The 19,604-nt window shown below is 42.3% G+C and overlaps 1 protein-coding gene across 1 annotated transcript in view; it reads left to right on the forward strand.

The window, feature by feature from the left end:
- The window catches only part of LOC309568440 (nicotinamide N-methyltransferase-like), a 60,073-nt gene that overhangs the window by 19,028 nt on the left and 21,441 nt on the right, over positions 1–19,604 (forward strand). The window contains exon 3 of the mRNA XM_082274108.1: positions 4,385–4,558. Coding sequence (XP_082130234.1) covers positions 4,402–4,558 — 157 coding nt within the window. The 5' untranslated portion in view covers positions 4,385–4,401. The remainder of the gene's footprint in view (positions 1–4,384; positions 4,559–19,604) is intronic.

A 19,604-nucleotide genomic window follows, 5' to 3' on the forward strand; every position in this document is an offset into this window, starting at 1 on the left:
GGCAACTGCACTGCCTGCTTCACCTCGAAGAGGGACATTGAGATCTCTGCTGCATTAATTGCTCACCAATACAAAGGCACAGATTCCACCTCCTCATTTTCCTATGAGCTGCTTATGCACTACAAGTCCCAGCATGCCAGGAAAGGGGAAGCATCAGCAGCAGCAATGTGTTAGATCAGGCTGCTGACTTTAATTTGGCTGGTTGCTGGCTGGTTGGTAAGTAGTGACTGGAAACCCCTTTGCTTTTTTGATCTGCGTTTGCCCTTCCAGTGCTCCTTACTATTAAGACCGGTTATAGGTGGGGGAGGTGACCACTTTTTGCAATATCGTATAAGGTTTATATTGATCAGGCAATGCACTGATACCTTTGCTGCCATTGTGCTATGTGCTGGGCGTTCAGTGTGACCCTGCGCCTTTAAGGAGGGGTGGGTTCCCTCCAGTCACCTGTCCTCCATCTATCTCATCAGAATGCATGTGCTCTCATTGTAGAGACTCTTTAAAGGTAGAGTTAGGGACTGCAGATATCAGGGTGCCTTGTCGCGGCCTGCAGCTTACGCATGTATTTGCAAATGTGTGCAACTAAACCCCTGTTTTTAACGCATACTGTTAGACAGGTTAATTTGGCTGGTTGCTGGCTGGTTGGTAAGTAGTGACTGGAAACCCCTTTGCTTTTTTGATCTGCTGACTTTAAGGCCACTTACACACGGGTGTCATAATTTACAGATGTTTACTCAGGAACTTGTGACATCTGTGTGCAAGGGGCCAAACACTGTGTGTAAAGACCTGAGTAATGTAGAGTATATGCGAGTAAAATTCTTCTTCATTGCCAGTATTGTATTATACTAGGGACGGGTGAATGGTTCGGGCTGAAAATTAGCCTGTTCGGCCATTCGCCGAACACCCAAATTTGCAGGGTCTTTCCCCTGACGAACACCCTGCAATCCACTCAGATCTGCAGAATGCATGCCCTGGTTGTTAAGGTGCCGAGCCGGGGGGGGGGGGGGGGGGGGGGACTGGGAGGGGGGAACCCACGCCATTTTTTAATTTTTTTATTTTCAATAGCTGGATGCTAGCAATTGTAACCGTGAGTCATTTTAAATAGGATTTGACTCGTTTTATTTTTTTTCTTTAGAAATTTAATTTTTGCTGCATGTTTTATGCATACTACAGATGTGCCACTTTACAGGCACATTAATGAGGACCAACAAGGCACTATATTTATAGGAATTTTTAATTTTTATTGTTTCACTTTAAATTGGATGTAAACCCTCTCCTCTTCTTTACCTAGTGAAGTGAACAGCGTCAGATGAAACAAATCTCCTTACATAAGTTTTACATGTATATCTGCTGCCGTCAGCTTTCTAGACTCTTTAGAAAGTGCACATTGTGTTTCGAAAATGTTCTTCCTGTTTCAGCAGTGAGGGGGGGGGGGGGGGGGTAAGAGTCTGACACTGACCCCTCCGCATAGGTAGAGGAATAAAGAATCATGCAGAGCTGTGCTGTGAATAGATCAGCTCTCTACTTATCTATCTCTAAGCACCCTACCTGACCCAAATTTCCAGCTGCTTTTATCTCCTGTGTCAGAGAACTTGTCAGAAGTTATGCTGATAACAAAGAAACTGAGAAGCAGAAAGACACTGGACTTAGGGCTCCGGAGAGAGAGTAAACACTATAGATATGTGTGCCCAGGTCAGATTTCATAAATGGGGTTTACATCCACTTTTAGGTATAATTAAAATCACTACTTCTGAAAAGACGATTGTTTTAAAAAAAAATATTTTTTTGCATTGATCTCCCCCTGAGCAGTACAACCCCCCCATACCTCTTTTATGGCCAATAACCTGCACAAAAGCCTTCAAAATGGGCACTTGATTTTTACTGTTCTGCCCCCTATAGACTTCAATGGGGTTCCTCATTCGGGTTAGAACATTTCCCTTGTTCAAGAGTTCTGCTGTGAACCGAACAGGATGTCTATAATGAACTCACTTATACTATACCTACGTAAACATTAAACAAAGTAAATTACTGCACTCAAATGTAAAATTTTCTATTTTTGTTTTACTGCTCTGTACTCAACTCTGTATTACTAATCTTTACTCAGCTGTGTGCAATGTTTCATAGACAACAATGAATCTCATTACAGATCAGCAACAAGTGTGTGTGTGTGTGTGTGTGTGTGTGTGTGTGTATGTGTATGTATGTATGTGTTTATATATACTATATATATATATATATATATATATATATATATATATATATATATATATATATATATATATATATATATATATAAAAAACGTGTGTCTTTGTATAAACACAGTATATAGTATGTGTATATCATATATGATCCATGCGTGCACACTGTCGCTCAACAGCAGTCAATCTACTGATCGACTACTATTGAAGAGATATGTTGGAAAAAAGTCACCTGAATTGCTGTGTTTCCAACTGTCCATAAAATCCGTAGACAGGAGAGAAGTGCCCTATAAAAATCTGCTTGTTGCTGGCTTTTAACTGTGCATCCGCAGTTCTGGGGTCAGCCGAAAGGTGAACTGCCAAGCTCTTCCTTGGATCGGGCAGTGGGGTGGGTCTGGGTGTGCGCCTGTGTGGTGACATCATGGCACACATTGAGTGTGGCCTTTATTTACTCTACTTCCCGATCTGAGGCTAAGAAATTTGGCTGGCTCCCAAACTGCACATTCGCAGTTCAGAGCTGGTGATTAGTGGATTTTTAAAAAATATTTTCCCAAAAGCCATCCACCACATCAGGGACCAATGGGAAAAGGTGTGTGTGTAAGGGGGCACTAATGTAAGGTGACACTCTGTGGGCTCTGATGTAAGGTGACACTCTGTGGGCTCTGATGTAAGGTGGCACTCTAGGGGCTCTGATGTAAGGTGGCACTCTGGGGGCTCTGAAGTAAGGTGGCACTCTGGGGGCTCTGGTGTGAGGTGGCACTCTAGGGGCTCTGATGTAAGGTGGCACTCTGGGGGCTCCGAAGTAAGGTGACACTCTGGGGGCTCTGATGTAAGGTGGCACTCTGGGGGCTCTGATGTAAGGTGGCACTCTGGGGGCTCTGATGTAAGGTGGCACTCTGGGGGCTCTGATTATAGAGGGAATGCTGGGAACTTTGGTGTAATTGTAGACATTACTGTGAGCCCTGATTGCTGTACTCTGTGTGTTTTTTGCTTGTTGCTTACTCCTGACTCCTGTACTCTATACATTATGCTGCACATAGACCTGACCAAGGTGTTCATTGTCAGGTTTTTTATCGTAATGCATTCTATGCACTCTGTACGTAGCGCACTCTGAATCCTGTACTTTGTGCGTAGTTCACACCTCAACCCTGTACATGGCTCAATCCTAAACTTCCAATCTCAATACAGCCTCTCTCGGCTCTCCCCCCTCCTTTTTTCCTATTGCTGTCAATCACAGCCAGTGAAGAGGGAGCGTGGCTCGGGAACGGATAAGCATGAGTGCCCCCATAGCAAGCCACTTGCTATGGGGGCACTTGGTGGGGGGGGAGGAGCCAGGAGTGCCGCTGAAGAACCTGAGTAGACGAGGATCTGGGCTGCTCTGTGCAAAAAAGAACAAGACTTTGCAATCACTTTAAGCAATGAAGTTTGATCACCTTCTCACTCCACCAAGGATTGGACAATAGTGGAGCAGCATCACCCCAGTTCAGCTCACTGCCTTCATTTCCTAATTCACAAATTTGCTCTTTGTTCATGTACCTTGTCTGATTGGCTCAGAGAGTACTTTTTCTTTGTGTCCCATTTTGAGTTCTATTGTACATTAAATTACAAGAGAATAATATCAATATATTGACAGCATTTATATAATATTTTAAAATGTATAAAGAAAACCTAATTACATTACACTGTTTTTATATCAACCTGGATTTTAACAGGAAAGTTAAGAGTCAGGATTTGCAATTTTTTTTTTCTACTTTTGGGGGCACCGATACCACCAAGCTAAATACTATTGGCTACTACTATTCTTGTCTCTGCAAGATATTCTGACCTACAAACTATAGAGTACCATCTATGGTACAAATTGACCATAGGTGTGCGCAGCCTATTGCATTAGGGTGTGCACCCCAAAGCTCAAACACATATGTGTGTGCATGTGTGTATATACTGACAGTGCCAGTTGGGCAGAGATTTGTGTCAGTAGGGCAGTGGATGGTGACTATTGTTTTTTTTATCATTTTTCTTTTATTATTTTTTAGTTTTATTTATTTTTATTATTTTTTTTACAATATTTTTAGGGTCTAAACAGAGGGAATCTGCGCCACATAGGATGATTAGGGTGTGCCCAGGCACACCTGGCATACCCTGTGCGCACGCCTATGAAATTGACCCAATCTTAATTTTGTACACACAGGGTGGTTAACAAACAGCATGGAGGTTTCATCAACATCAGAAGATCAAGTATATGACAAGGATTTTGACCCCAAAAAATACCTAGAAATCTTCTACACAGTAGACCCTAAAGGCCAGGAAATGGATAAGGAGTCCGTTTTCCTGCTCACATTTATGAAAAATGTATTTTCATCAGGTAGGTAATACTGTTGATGCCGCACATTCTCCTGGGGTCCATTCAGGTCTGGATGGAATTTAAAGCGTAATTTTAGTATATATATATATATATATATATATATATATATATATATATATATATATATATATATATATATATATATAGTATATAGATATTTTTTTTTACTTTATTTTACTTTATTTACCTTTTCTGTTTTAAATAAGTTTTTATTGAGTTTTTACATGTTACAAAACAATTAACCATAGAGACAGCAAAAGAACTGGCATTAGCCAAGAATACAATTACAAACCAAAAATGTCCTTACTTTAAGGCCTGACAAGACTACATCAGTCAGATCATAAAATATAATTGGTACATAAATTCTTTATTGGGTTGATCTACCTGCAAAGTAATTGTCATCTTGGTTAGTTCTATGGGTACAAACTGATATAGATCTTAGGACAAGAATGGAAGAAAGGTAGAGAAAATGTAAAAAAAGATATACATGAGGGGTGGGAAAAGTTTCCAAAAGGAAAAGAGGGAAGGACCTCAGGACTAAAAGCCCGTACACACGTACCGATTGCCGGCCGTAAATATTCGGCCAACGTCCAATCGGCCGATTGTCGGCTTGTTAGTATGATGCTTCCGACAACCGACTGCGACTTTTCGGCCGAAAAAAATCTGGTGTGCATGCTATAAAATTTTTGTAGGCCAACAAAGAACGGCCGATTGTTTGTCAGTCAGTACAGATTTCAGCTGACAAAAAGCAGATGAGCAAGACTGGGCATGCTCAGAGAAGAAAAAACACACGGAAAGTTAACCATCACATGACATCACTTCTGCAGTCGGTTGTTGTTGGCCGACAAAATTCGTGTGCAGTCTTTAGCACTTTTCAACCGACAGGACAGCACCGGACAAAAGACGGCCGAACGGTCGGCCGACAATTGGTGCGTGTGTACGGGGCTTAAGGGATATCTCTGTGGATCCCTAGGGATGGTCAGGAACTTAAATACCAAGTCATTTTTCCTTAACTTGAGCTATGAGAGGTTGGCCAAACCACCAGGTTTTCATCAATGTTTGCTTAGCTGCTATAAAGATGAAGGGAAGTAATTTCCTTTGGTGTTTCAACCCATATATTGAGGAGGGCTTCATATGGTCTTTTTGTATATGCCCTGGTCTAATACTGTATATATTAGTTGGTGGGCATTAATTCAAACACATTCAATTTTCAGACAGTTCCGCCATATGTGTTTGAGGGTGCCTAAACTGCCTCTAAAATATCTGATGTATCATTATGGTACTTAGCCAAGCTCTAAAGGACCATTTACCAACATATTAAATGTTTGTAGTTAACTTCCACCAAAGAAGAATTAAGTCATGAGCTTTAGAGTCCAACTTTATTTTACTTTTTAAAGAGAATAAACTATGACCCTTCTCTGTCATGGTCAAATTGTACAGATGATTTAACAAGAACAATTAAAGAATTAAATACTAGTCACAAAGTAAATGTTCACTTCGCTTAGTGAATAAGGTGAAGGTGTTTTCACTTTGAATACCCAAACATGTGCAATAGATTTTTTTTTTTTAATTACTTTTTTCTTGAACATGACTGCATGAAATAAACACAGCTTTACCTTACTGATTTATTAAGTAAACATTTACTTTACAAAGTGATCAGCCACTGGTCCTTTAGTAAATCCACTCTAAGGTCCCTTTCACATGGAAGGACTGATCAGGTCCGCCTGTCAGTTTTTCAGGTGGACCCAATTGGACCATCCAGTGCTCCCTATGGAGCGGCAGATGTCAATAGACATGCGTCCGTTGACACCCACCAACATCTGATCCGATCCTGTCCACTAAAAACCAGACTTGTATAAAGTACTCGAAATTTCTACTTGAGTAAAAGTACAAGTGCTCGATCAAAAAGTGACTTAAGTAGAAGTGGAAGTGCTCGCAGAAAAAGTTACTTAAGTGGAAGTACTAAAGTATTCAACATTTTTTTTACTTAAGTATTGCAAGTAGTTTTTTCAAAAAAATTGCTACTTAAGTACTAAAAGTAAAAAGTACCAGTAGTTTTGAAAAAAAAATTCTACTCAAGTACTGAAAGTAGAAGTAGAAGTACTGTGTTATGTAGTTATTAACCTCCCTGGCGGTATGATTATGTCAGGAATTCTGTACCAAAAGCGGTACAATTTTTTTCATGGAAATTTGGCGTTATGTATTATAGGCCTACAATTCTTAGTAATTACTGACTTAAACCTGACCAAAACAAGAGTCTAACATGAATTATAAACGAATCAATAATATAATTTTATTACATAATATATAATATATATAATAAAATTATATTATTGATTAGATTATAATTCATGCGTTATATATATATATATATATATATATATATATATATATATATATATATATATATATATATACACACACACACATATATATATATATATATATATATATATATATATATATATATATATTATATTATATAACGCATGAATTATAATCTAATCAATAATATAATTTTATATATGTATATAGGTATATATATATATATATATATATATATATATGTGTGTGTGTGTGTGTGCATATATATATATATATATATATATATATATATATATATATATATATATATATATATATATATATGCATATATATATATATATATATATATATATATATATATATATATATATATATAAAATGTGTTATGTGTTTTGTGCAACGTTTTTTTTTTTTTTTTTTTTTTATTTCCCTCCCTAGTTGCTGCTGCAGGGAACGGAACTAGGAAGTCATCGGACCGACAGACGAGCCGCGGGACTCTCGGCTGGCGGTCACAGCAATGAGAGATCATCGCTGGATCGCCAGGACAAGGTAAGAGACACCGCTGCGCTCTCTGCACATCTACCCCAAGCGTGACTCGGGGATACCGATCCTAACCTAAAAAATCCACCCCGAGTCACGCTCGGGATTACCGCCCAGGAGGTTAAAGAACGAAGTCAAAAGTTTGAACATCATATTGTTTTTTATTATTTCAAATGATTAACCTAAAGGACAATCACAATTCCTTAGACTGTAACTTTTTGTAAACAAAAAACAGATAAAGTATGTCCCTCCCTTCCCCTTTTAAAGCATCCCTCCTTCTCTTCCCTGCCTGTTTTTTTTTCTCCACAGCTTATTGGTGCGCAAAATCATATATAAACCAATGTGATATACAACAATATATTCCAATAATGAAATAAAGGAAGAGTGTATGAAATCTAAGTCAATAAAAAGTTCAAAATATTGTGAATCTTCAAATATATATATATATATATATATATATATATATGTGACAAAACAAGATGAATATAATTTCATATCTGCTGTTAATGGGAAAGAACCTCCCAACCAGGGCCGGCCTTAGGTGTTCAAGCGCCCTGTGCAAGCTGATCCTGTGGCGCCCCCACCAGCGCCCTGCACATTTTTTCTTGCACTTTTTTTGCACTTCATTTGACTTTTCTTTTTTATGATCACTACAAACTTAGCCCCCCTTACATTGGAGACCCCCCTTACATCAGAGACCCCCCAACGGAGCCCCCCCTTACAACAGAAACCCCACAACGGAGCCCCCTTACAACAGAAACCCCCCACAGAGGCCCCACTTACATCAGAGACCCCCCACACAGAGCACCCTTACAGAAGAGACCCCCCAGCCCCCACAAAGAGCCCCCTTTACATCAGAGACCCCCCACACAGAGCCCCCTTACATCAAAGTCCCCCCACACAGAGCCCCCTTACATCAGAGACCCCCATACAGAGCCCCCTTAACATCAGAGACCCCCCCCACACAGAGCTCCCCTTACATCAGAGACCCCCCCACAGAGCCCCCCACACAAAGCCCCTCTTACATCAGAGACCCCAACACAGAACCCCCTTACATCAGAGACCATCCCCACAGAGCCCCCTTACATCAGAGCTCCCCCCCATAGAGCCCCCCACAGAGCTCCCCTTACATCAGAGCCCCTCCACACAGAGCTCCCCTTACATCAGAGCCCCCCACATCAGAGCCCTCCCACACAGAGTCCCCCTTACATCAGATACCCCCCACACAGAGCCCCCTTACATCAGAGACCCCCACACAGAGCCCCCTTACATCAGAGACCCCCACACAGAGCCCCCTTACATCAGAGACCCCCCACACAGAGCCCCCTTACACCAGAGACCCCCCTTACATCAAAGACCCCCCACACAGCGCCCCCTTACATCAGAGACCCCCCACACAGAGCCCCCTTACATCAAAGACCCCCCACACAAAGCCCCCTTTACATCAGAGACCCCCCACACAGAGCCCCCTTACATCAGAGACCCCCCACACAAAGCCCCCTTACTTTAGAGACCCCTCACACAAAGCCCCCCTTACATCCAGAGACCCCAACACAGAGCCCCCTTACATCAGAGACCATCCCCACAGAGCCCCCCTTACATCAGAGCCCCCCCCATAGAGCCCCCCACAGAGCTCCCCCTACATCAGAGCCCCTCCAAACAGAGCTCCCCTTACATCAGAGCCCTCCCACACAGAGCCCCCCTTACATCAGAGACCCCCCTTACATCAGAGACCCCCCACACAGAGCCCCCTTACATCAGAGGCCGCCCACACAAAGCCCCCCCTTACATCAGAGAACCCCCATGTTTCCCTTAACCAAGATGGCCGCCAGTGCCCCGATCGCACTGCGCATGCACACGTGCCTCTACTGCGCGGCCGCCGGAATCCCCGCCTCCCAGCGCTGAGACGTCAGCGAATGGAGACAAGGAGGGGAGTAGCGGAGTGGCCGAAGGCCGCCACACATGTCAGAGCGCCGAGAGGCGCATGTGGGAGCACTCCACGCCGGCCCAGCGGAAGCCTGGAGCGGAACAACGCTACCCAAATGGCCAGAGACCAGGTACCCATGAAAAAGGGGGGTATCTTTACCTTTGCCTTCCTATAGAAAAGGGGAGGGGAGGGGGGAAGGCAGGATAGGGAGGATAATTGAAAGAGTAGGAGAGAGCAGTAAGGAGGGAAACCAAACAAAAAAGAAAAAGGGAAAGGCAGAGAAAAGTAACGAGTAACGATGCAGCACAAAAAAAAAATATTGGAGTAGAAGTATCGAAATCATCGAAAAAATGTAGTGAGGTAAAAGTAGAAGTAGGAGAAAAAAATTCTACTCTAGGAAAGTACAGATACCGCATTTCGGTACTTAAGTACAGTACTTAAGTAGTTCTACTTCGTTACTATACATCTCTGCTAAAAACAGATGGGCAGGCAGTTCTTTTCCATCTGACAGCCCATAGAGGACCACATGCTGTGTCTGCTCTGCATTAGTGATGCGGACACGGACCTGTCATCTGCCTGCTCAGCAGGGATCAGCAGAGAGATCCCCTGTTTGAGCAGGTGGATCAGGTGGCAGATTGGTCCCTTATGCATACTGAAAAAAAAATGGCATAGTTTTACCATAAACTGATACAAAATTAAAGTTAAGAGCATATGTTCAAAATTACCAATTTCATTTGTGAAATAGAAATAAAGAGTCAAATTTGGCGTCTATCAATTTTTGCGAATAGTCATTTTACCTGAATATATTCATGCAGATTTACCCAATTCAAGATGTAACGTTGGTCATAAATGGGGGAAAAAATGGGGTTGATTATTAACCATTTGACCTCCAGAAGATTTACCTCCCTTCGTGACCAGGCCATTTTTTGCGATATGGCACTGTTTTATTTTAACTGACAATTGCGCAGCCGTGCGACGTTGTACCAAAAAGCCATATAATGTCTTTTTTTTCTCACAAATAGAGATTTCGTCTAGTGGTATTTGATCACCTCTGTGGTTTTTATTTTTGCTAAAAAAAAAAAAACAACCATTTTGAAAAAAACAAACAATTTTTTAAACTTTCTGCTATAAAAACATATCCAGTAAAAAAAATTGAATTTCTTAAAACAATTAAGGCCAATATGTATTCTGCTACAAATTTTTGGAAAAGGAATCCCAATAAGCGTATATTGATTGCCCAAAAGTTGGTGTCTACAAACTATGGTATGTATGTGTGTGTGTGTATGTATGTATATATATATATATATATATATATATATATATATATATATTGTACTAGTAATGTTGGCGATGAGCGACTTATAGCAGGACTTCAATACTGCAGTGGACAAATGAGATACTAACTGACACTTTTTAGGGACCAGTTACACTAATACAGTGATCCGTGCTCAAAAATATGCACTGTCACTGTACCTAATGACACTGGTTGTGAAGGGGTTACCATCAGTGGCGATCAAAGGATTAACTGTGTGCCTAGCCTGTGCTTTATCACTATGGGGGAGGTGCTTTTACTATGGGAAGGCATTGATCCATGTTACTGCTTTGCAGGGACTCAGGATCAATACCTTCCCTACTGACAGAATGGCAATATGCCTTGTTTACATAGGCAAATCGCTGTTCTACCTGTGTACTGTGCAATCGGCAGGTGGCGGTGGACATCAAGTCTGCGGTACCCACCGCTGAGCTCCTGCTGTGTGTGATCACAAGGGAAGCGGGTCACCAGCGACGCGTGTGTGCAGCCCAGACCCCGGAAGTGTCAGACCGCGTAGGTACGTGACCTGGCACAGAGCAGCCACCCTGCCGCAGTATATCTGCGGTGGGCGGTCAGGAAGTGGTTAAAATTGGAGGACAAATAAAAGCTGTGCATAGTAGCCAATCGGCTTTTAACCCCAGCTTGTCCAGTTAAAGGATACTTACCTGCTCTGTGCAATTGAATTGTGCAGAGCAACCCCAAACCGGCTCTTCTCGGGTTCCCCGCCGGCGCTCCTAGCTCCTTCTATCTGTGCAGTCCCCCCATGGAAGGCAGCTTCCCATGGGGGCACTTGTGCGTGCTCACTCCCGAGCCACACTTCTGCATACATTGACACAGACAGAGGGGACTTGGCTCGCCCCCTGCTCTCTTATCAATGGAGTTGATTGACAGGCTGCTATCATTCTGCCCAATGAGGAGGGAGATAGGAGGAGGCGAGAGCTGCTGCTCTTGTGCAGGTATCTGGATCGGATTAGGCTTGGGTAAAAATAAGGGGGGGGGGGCTTTAAGCTTTGACAAAAAACTGGGAGCTGGTTTTTATGCAGAACAACATATACCATTATCAGTGTAGCGCAACCAAGATAAATACAATCAAAATATTGCAAAACAATGATAAAGTCCTAGTATATAATATCCACCGCTGTGCAACTCAAAGTGACAGTTCAAAATGGTAATCCAAAAATACTGTGATCCAGTAAATTCGGTGACCACGACCGGTGGCTGAAATTCCTGCTCACCTCCCAGATAATGACTCCACTACAGAGTCAAAATCGCCTATTAAGATGTCTCCCAGGATGCCACAGGGGGAACTCCCCCACAGGGTATCGTTAAGCTTCAATGACCTCCTCTTAGGGTCTAAATAATTCATGTGCGGCCATAAAATTATAAAAGAAAACCATAGTGCTCGAATATTTATTATATAAAATGTAACACAGGGATTAAAAATACTCACAAAAGTATGTAAATACCATTTATATCATCAGCTCATATCGCTGAAACAAACGAAAAACGTCCAAAGTAACGACTCGTCCCACCTGTACGTGTTACGTCCTCTACTGGGCTTCTTCAGCAAGTGGGGAGCCGTCAGTAGTCGATAAATCACAGTTTATATAGGTGTACCAATTAATCACTAATGGGCCATACACACTATAAGATTTTCTGAAGACTTTTTCCTTTAGACTTACCAAAACCATATAATATGAGGTCAAACCTAAACACTTTCAATTTGTATGCAATCTGGCAGGCCCTTGCACTACATAGAAAAGGTAAATCTGAAGGAAAAAGTCTTCAGAAAATCTTATAGTGTGTATGGCCCTTTATCCTCCTATTAGTGTGGACACCTGTGCAGGGCTGGCCCAAGACATTGTGCTGCCTGGGTCCAAGAATGAAATGCTGCACCCCCCCCCCCCCCCCAAAAAAAAATAAAAAATCACGCCCAACAAAAGGCCCCCACATCCATTATTTTATATATAACATATAGAAAATATTATGTATATGGTTATCTTCTTCCATAACTCACTACTGGGCCAGTCCACCAAACACCCATTGTCTGCCCCCAGTCCTTCTGTCACTCCTGTGTCTGCTGCAGCACCACCCTAGAAGATCCAGCCTGCCCTGTGTGAGATGGAGTGCGCTGATGTCTGACGTCATTGCGCACACCACAATCACGTCAGGTAAGTTCCCTGGAAGAGACACGCCGCCTCCTCATACTCATCAGTTTGCACTATGGGCCGCAGTATGAGATGGGGAAATGCCGCCAGTAACATGCCGCAAACTGATGACACACAAAACTGCTGTAAAAAGCTGTAAACTGCTGTAAATTTGACACACAAATTTGCTGCCCCTTTCCAAGTGCTGCCTGGGTCCAATGGACCCAGTGGGACCCATGGTTGGGCCAGCCCTGCACCTGTGCACCAAACCGGGAGAGTGGGGATCAAAATGGGTGACTCCTGAGTCATGTATCACCGCACCTAATTTCCTCCCTTCTGCATGTGAACTACGGGCACTACGGGGGTTCACGTCAACTTGAAGTGACATATCTGCTGATCGTATCGGACTAAAAGGTAGCCGGAAGTGACCTCCCCGGAAATTACGTTCGTAACTCGGATCATATGTATAAAACCTTTTCTGTGAATGGTGAACTTTTGATTGGGTGACATGTGAACAGCACCAGGATGAGGCAACGAAAAACAAGACATCCATGATTATGAATCCCCAGATTACAGCCAGGAAGATCCATATACTGTTTCCTGGATTTGGGTTTTCCACTTACTGGACCAGTTTTATTCCTAGCCAAACAGAGCTGAAGATGCTGATTCATTGTTCAATAAGAAGACTGAAGGCAGAAAGTTGATAGAGGAACCATCATGGCTAAACCAACAAATTTATTGCATCACATGGATTTAATAAGTTGCCTGGCTGTGCGGATATATTATTTATAATAAATTGGATTATTACCTCTACACCATGAGGAGTGTTTCATTTATCTCCACATGAGATGTTATGCCTGCGGAGAGGATCGCTAGAGGAGTATTGGATCTCTCTCTCTCTTCCCCCTCCCCTTTCTTTCTCTCTCTCTCTCTCTCCCCCTCCCCTCTCTCTCTCTCTCTCTCCCCTCCTCTCTCTATCTCTCTCTCACCCCCTCTCTCCCCCCTCTCTCTCTCTCTCTCTCTCTCTCTCTCTATCCCCTCCCCTCTCTCTCTCCCCCATCCCCTCTCTCTCCCCCCCCCCTCTCTCTCTCCCCCCCCCCCTCTCTCTCTCTCTTCTGTTTTTATGCTATTTTATTGTTTATTTCACAATATTGTGTAAGCCGCTTCTTCGCAACATTTTAAATATTGTTTTATGTGTAATGATTCTCACGCTATCACGGCTAAGATATATTTATATATATATCCCAGGTCCTGCAAGTACCAAACTGTTACCTGAACAGTAATTATAGTGAATGTATCAATAATTAAAATGTACTGCACTCCTAGATATTATTAAGTAAACCTTTTAGCGGGTATATCAGATAAGCACATTCAATTTTTAGTGATATGTGGAAGAATCCTCCACCTTCAATATATGTGATCCCAACGATCCGTGCTCTTCAGTGACTTCACCTATATGTGTACTAGCTTCTCACCTTTAGCCACATATGACTGAGCATATGGGTATATTTAGGTTAAAGTTGCATTTAATCCTCCTTCCTGTCTGTGTTCTCCAATATGTGTGTTATGGATACCGCAGGTGGGCTGATTCCTCCTTAAAGCGGAGTTTCAGCCTATTTTTCAACTTTGCATTTTCTGTTAGCATAAAATAACCTGAAAAAAGAATTGGATAATTATTTTTTTTTGCTTCACTTACCTTATTTTTTCAGAAAATGAACTTACCTTCCTTCCACTTCCTCCCTCTGACGTCACTTCCTCCTTTGCATTGACTCCTGGGAGATGAGCGTCATCGATCCCAGGAGTCAATGTGCCTGCACCGGAGTCACTCGTCACTTTACGGTGCAGGCATGTCATTCCCTGCTGAACAGCTTCTGGGCATGCCCAGAAGCTGTTCAGGGATGACGCGCCTGCCCCGGAACTGACGAGCAGGGCATTCTAGGACTCCGACATCTACGAAAAGGACACGAAGAGGGACGCTTCGGCTTCAGCTGCCCACATCTGAGATGGCAGCGCTAGACAAGACATATTCAAGGTAAGTATTTCTTCTTACATAAAATTCATGAAAATGAAAACACAGGCTGTGCCAAATATTAAGAGAACCTAAAATCACATAAGAGCCAATTTTTGGGTCTTATGAAAGTACACAGTGCTTGTGAAAAATAATCAGTGCTGGATTTAAAATGGAGAAAAATTACTTAGACCCAGTAAGATATGGTCCTTATGGAGCTAGGGGACCAGACCTTATATTATTCATTATAAAGTGTCAGCGTGCTGGATGATGTTAAAAAGAAAGAGTGATACCTTGATAATGGTGTGTTTGAGTGGCTTGATAGTGCCTAAAAGTGATGAGTGCTTCGGTGAATGTGCTAACATAACCAGTGCTGAGACTGCCTTATGATGAATAGATTTATTAGGCTCTCAGGTGGTTATGAGCCTGTGATGTGGTAGGTGACACAGGGTGAATGATGTGCGCTCACAAGGTACGTCCTGGTGGGTGCAAGTGCTAGTACCCGTGGCCCCCCACTAGGTAAAGCACTTACCGCACAATGGACCGGTTTGCACAGCTGTGGCATTCCAAATGCTGGTTTCCCACCTGGGGTCCCCCACTTTGATACTTTACGGATGTATAATGAGCTTTCAATGTAAACATAAGAGATCTCCCATTGCGTAGTATGTACTGGATAAGCATAAAGACAAGTAGCATCCACTCACGTTTGGGAAGTTCACTGTCAGCGTGCAGGGTTCAGTCGCCTTGGTGCTTTCCACAGTCTGGAACCACTGCTACCGGAAGTGATGTATGATGTAGCTAGTCCCGCCATACGCGTTTCGTCGCCACAACATCATCTGGAGCGTGCCATCTTTCGCTACTCCCGGTGTTTATATAGGCCATCGTATCCTGGTAACCAATTTGTTTAATGTTGCCATATTGGTCCACCCACAGGGGCCGGCCGGCAGCCATTTTGATGCTCCCTGGTTTAATCTTTATGAGATGTCCGGAGTCAATATGACATCATGGATACAGCCTATCTAAATTCATCATGTGAATTTTCCTGCATATACACCTCTTGATGTGGGACTGATGTCCCTAAAATGTATTATGTGAAAATTGAATAGTTTAAAACCAGGTCGTATATGCATAAACAAACAGGTAAAACAAATGAATGGGATCATGCATATGAAACATGTAAATGGAATCATGCATGAAAACCATATATATAAATGTAAAAATATAAAAATAAAATGATGTACACCCATTTAGTGTGCTTTTTAAAATAGCAAAGGTTGGTTTAAGAACCCTGCATGGGGGGTTGCACGGAGCTCTAAGGCGAGTCAAAAGACGGGGGGTGTATGTGATGTACTGAGAACCCTTAATGGTTTAGGAATCATTCAAGGCAATATGGGAAAGTGCTCAGTGAAGGTGAACTAAATGAGTTTTTGTGAGCCTATCCCATTTCAAGATCAAGGAAGTAAAAATGGGAGGTAAAATGGAGATAAAATAATTGTTAAATAATGGTAGATGATTTCAGTTAAAGAGGAAGTAAACCCTCCTCTACAACTTGTACCTATAGGTAAGCCTATGATAAGACTTACCTATAGGTACTGTAAATATCTCCTAAACATGTACCGTTTAGGAGATATTTACCTTACATGCCGCCAGTGATGTCACTGGCGCATGCGCTCTGAAGGAACGGCCGATCGTGCCGTTCCTTCAGAGTCCCGTGCCGTGACTGTCCGCTCCCGCGCGCGTGGGAGTGACGTCACCGCGTCTCCGGCCAATCAGATGGCCGGATGCCGCAATCCCGGAAGACGGGCGACTGGACATGTCGCCCGTCATAGAGGTGAGTGAGGGGCACGGCGGGGGCTCGTTCTAAGGTAAGTATTGCATAATGAGCTAGTATGCGATGCATACTAGCTCATTATGTCCTTCTCTTGCAGGGTGTAAAAACAAAAAACAAAAAAACAAACGAGTTTACAACCTCTTTAAGTGGTTAAGTGAAATCCCGGTTAACAATAAATGTGCCATCTGCATATCTAAAAATCTGTGATAAAACAGTTCAAGTCTATGTCTATATTCAGGCATTTGGGTTGGAGGGTCTGCATCAGATAGATCCATTTTGTTTCATTGCGTGATACGCTTATTTTCTTGTTGCTGCCCCTCCTATCACCCTTAGTCTTGTCTATGGCATATAAAGTCGTAAGTGAAGGGTCCTGGAAGTGGGTATTTTTGAAATGACGTGACAAGCTGTGTTTATCAAAGCCTTTACTGATGTTTTTAATGTGCTCTAACGAATAGAGGCCGGGTGGTTCTTCCCACATATTGTAGCCGGCAGGGGCATTTGACCACATAGGTCACATGTGTGCTTGTGCAGGTTATGGTGTCTTTGATTTTGTACTCCTTGCCTTGGGATCAATCACATTCTGATCCCCCAAAAACAATAAGCCTGCCCAGTAGTATTAAAGGTTTTTTCAGATGCGGGAAATGCCTACCATGCAGAAACACACAGGAAAAAAGCAAGAAAAAAAACTTGTTTACAGCTACAAACACAGGCAAGGAGTACAAAATCAAAGACACCATAACCTGCACAAGCACACATGTGACCTATGTGGTCAAATGCCCCTGCCGGCTACAAAACATGGGAAGAACCACCAGGCCTCTATTCGTTAGAGCACATTAAAAACATCAGTAAAGGCTTTGATAAACACAGCTTGTCACGTACGTCATTTCAAAAATACCCACTTCCAGGACCCTTCACTTATGACTTTCTATGCCTTAGACAAGACTAAGGGTGATTGGAGGGGCAGCAACAAGAAAATAAGCGTATCACGCAATGAAACAAAATGGATCTATCTGATGCAGACCCTCCAACCCAAAGGCCTGAATATACACATAGACTTGAACTGTTTTATCACAGATTTTTAAATATGCAGATGGACCCCCATTTTTGATGCTTATAAACCTTTTTTTTTTTTTTGCAAAATTTTTGCACATTTATTGTTAACCCGGATGTCACTTAACTGAAATCATCTACCGTTATTTAACTGTTATTTTATCTCCATTTTACCTCCCATTTTTACCTCCTATTTTTACCTCCTTGATCTTGAAATGGGATAGGCTCACAAAAACTCACTTCGTTCACCTTCACTGATTCTTAAACCAACCTTTGCTATTTTAAAAAGCACACTAAATGGGTGTACATCATTTTATTTTTATTTATATATTTTTACATTTCTATATATGGTTTTCATGCATGATTCCATTTACATATTTCATATGCATGATCTCATTAATTTGTTTTACCTGTTTGTTTATGCATAAACGACCTGGTTTTAAACTATTACATTTTCACATAATAAATTTTAGGGACGTCAGTCCCACATTAAGAGGCGTATATGCAGGGAAGTTCACATGATGAATTTAGATAGGCCGTATCCATGATGTCCTATTGACTCCGGACATCTCACAAAGATTAAACCATGGAGCATCAAAATGGGCACCGGCCGGCCCCTGTGGGTGGACCAATATGGCGACATTAAACAAATTGTTACCAGGATACGATGGCCTATATAAACACCGGGAGTAGCGAAAGATGGCACGCTCCAGATGACGTTGTGTTGACGAAAGCATAGGGCGGGACTAGCTACGTCATACGTCACTTCCGGTAGCAGTTGTTCCGGACCATGGAACGCGGATGCGCCAAGGTGACCGGACCCTGCCCACTGACAGTGAACTTCCCAAACGTGAGTGGATGCTACTTGTCTTTATGCTTATCCAGTACATACTACGCAATGGGAGATCTCTTATGTTTACATTGAAAGCTCATTATACGTCCATGAAGTATCAGAGTGGGGGACCCCAGGTTGGAAACAAGTGTTTGGAACGCCACAGCTGTGCAAACCGGTCCATCGTGCGGTAAGTGCTTTACCTAGTGGGGGGCCACGGATACTAGCACTTGCACCCACCAGCACATACCTTGTGAGCACACATCATCCACCCTGTGTCACCTACCACATCACGGGCTCATAACCACCTGAGAGCCTAATAAATCTATTCATCATAAGGCAGTCTCAGCACTGGTTATTTTAGCACCTTCACCAAAGCACTCATCACTTTTAAGCACTATCAAGCCACTCAAACATACTATTATAAAGGTATCACTCTTTCTTTTTAACATCATCCAGCACACTGGCACTTTATAATGATTAATATATGATCTGGTCCCCTAGCCCCATAAGGACCATATCTTACTGGGTCTAAGTAATTTTTCTCCATTTTAAATCCAGCACTGATTATTTTTCACAAGCACTGTGCACTTTCATAAGACTCACAAATTGGCTCTTATGTGATTTTAGGTTCTCTTAATATTTAGCACAGCCTGTGTTTTCATTTTCATGAATTTTAGGGTTTTATGATTCTTAACCTAGTGGTAGCGCCGTTTACCAACAAACCTATACCCCTTTATTCACATACTACCTCAGTGGTAGGTTGGTGGCATCTTTAACCACAAAAAAAAAACTCTAATTCCAACTCCATAGTGCAGGTACAACCTAATCTTTCTCATTTCTTCTTACAGGTAAGTGAAATAGCTCTGACTGTCCCGGGGGTATTTTTAGGTTAAAAAAAATGTTATGCCCGGCACTCTGCTTTAATTGCAGATTGGGTGGACTCTCCTATATACTTCTTTCAATGGTGGTTTATGTCCCTCCCTTGAGCTCAGGATCATACACAAGAAAGGGCCATCATGGTGCAGTATTGTAACACAAATTTATTGAAACAAATAGTAGTAACTCACAGT

This window comes from Pelophylax lessonae (assembly GCF_965119305.1).
Source record: "Pelophylax lessonae genome assembly, chromosome: 12".
Classification (NCBI taxonomy): Eukaryota; Metazoa; Chordata; class Amphibia; order Anura; family Ranidae; genus Pelophylax; species Pelophylax lessonae.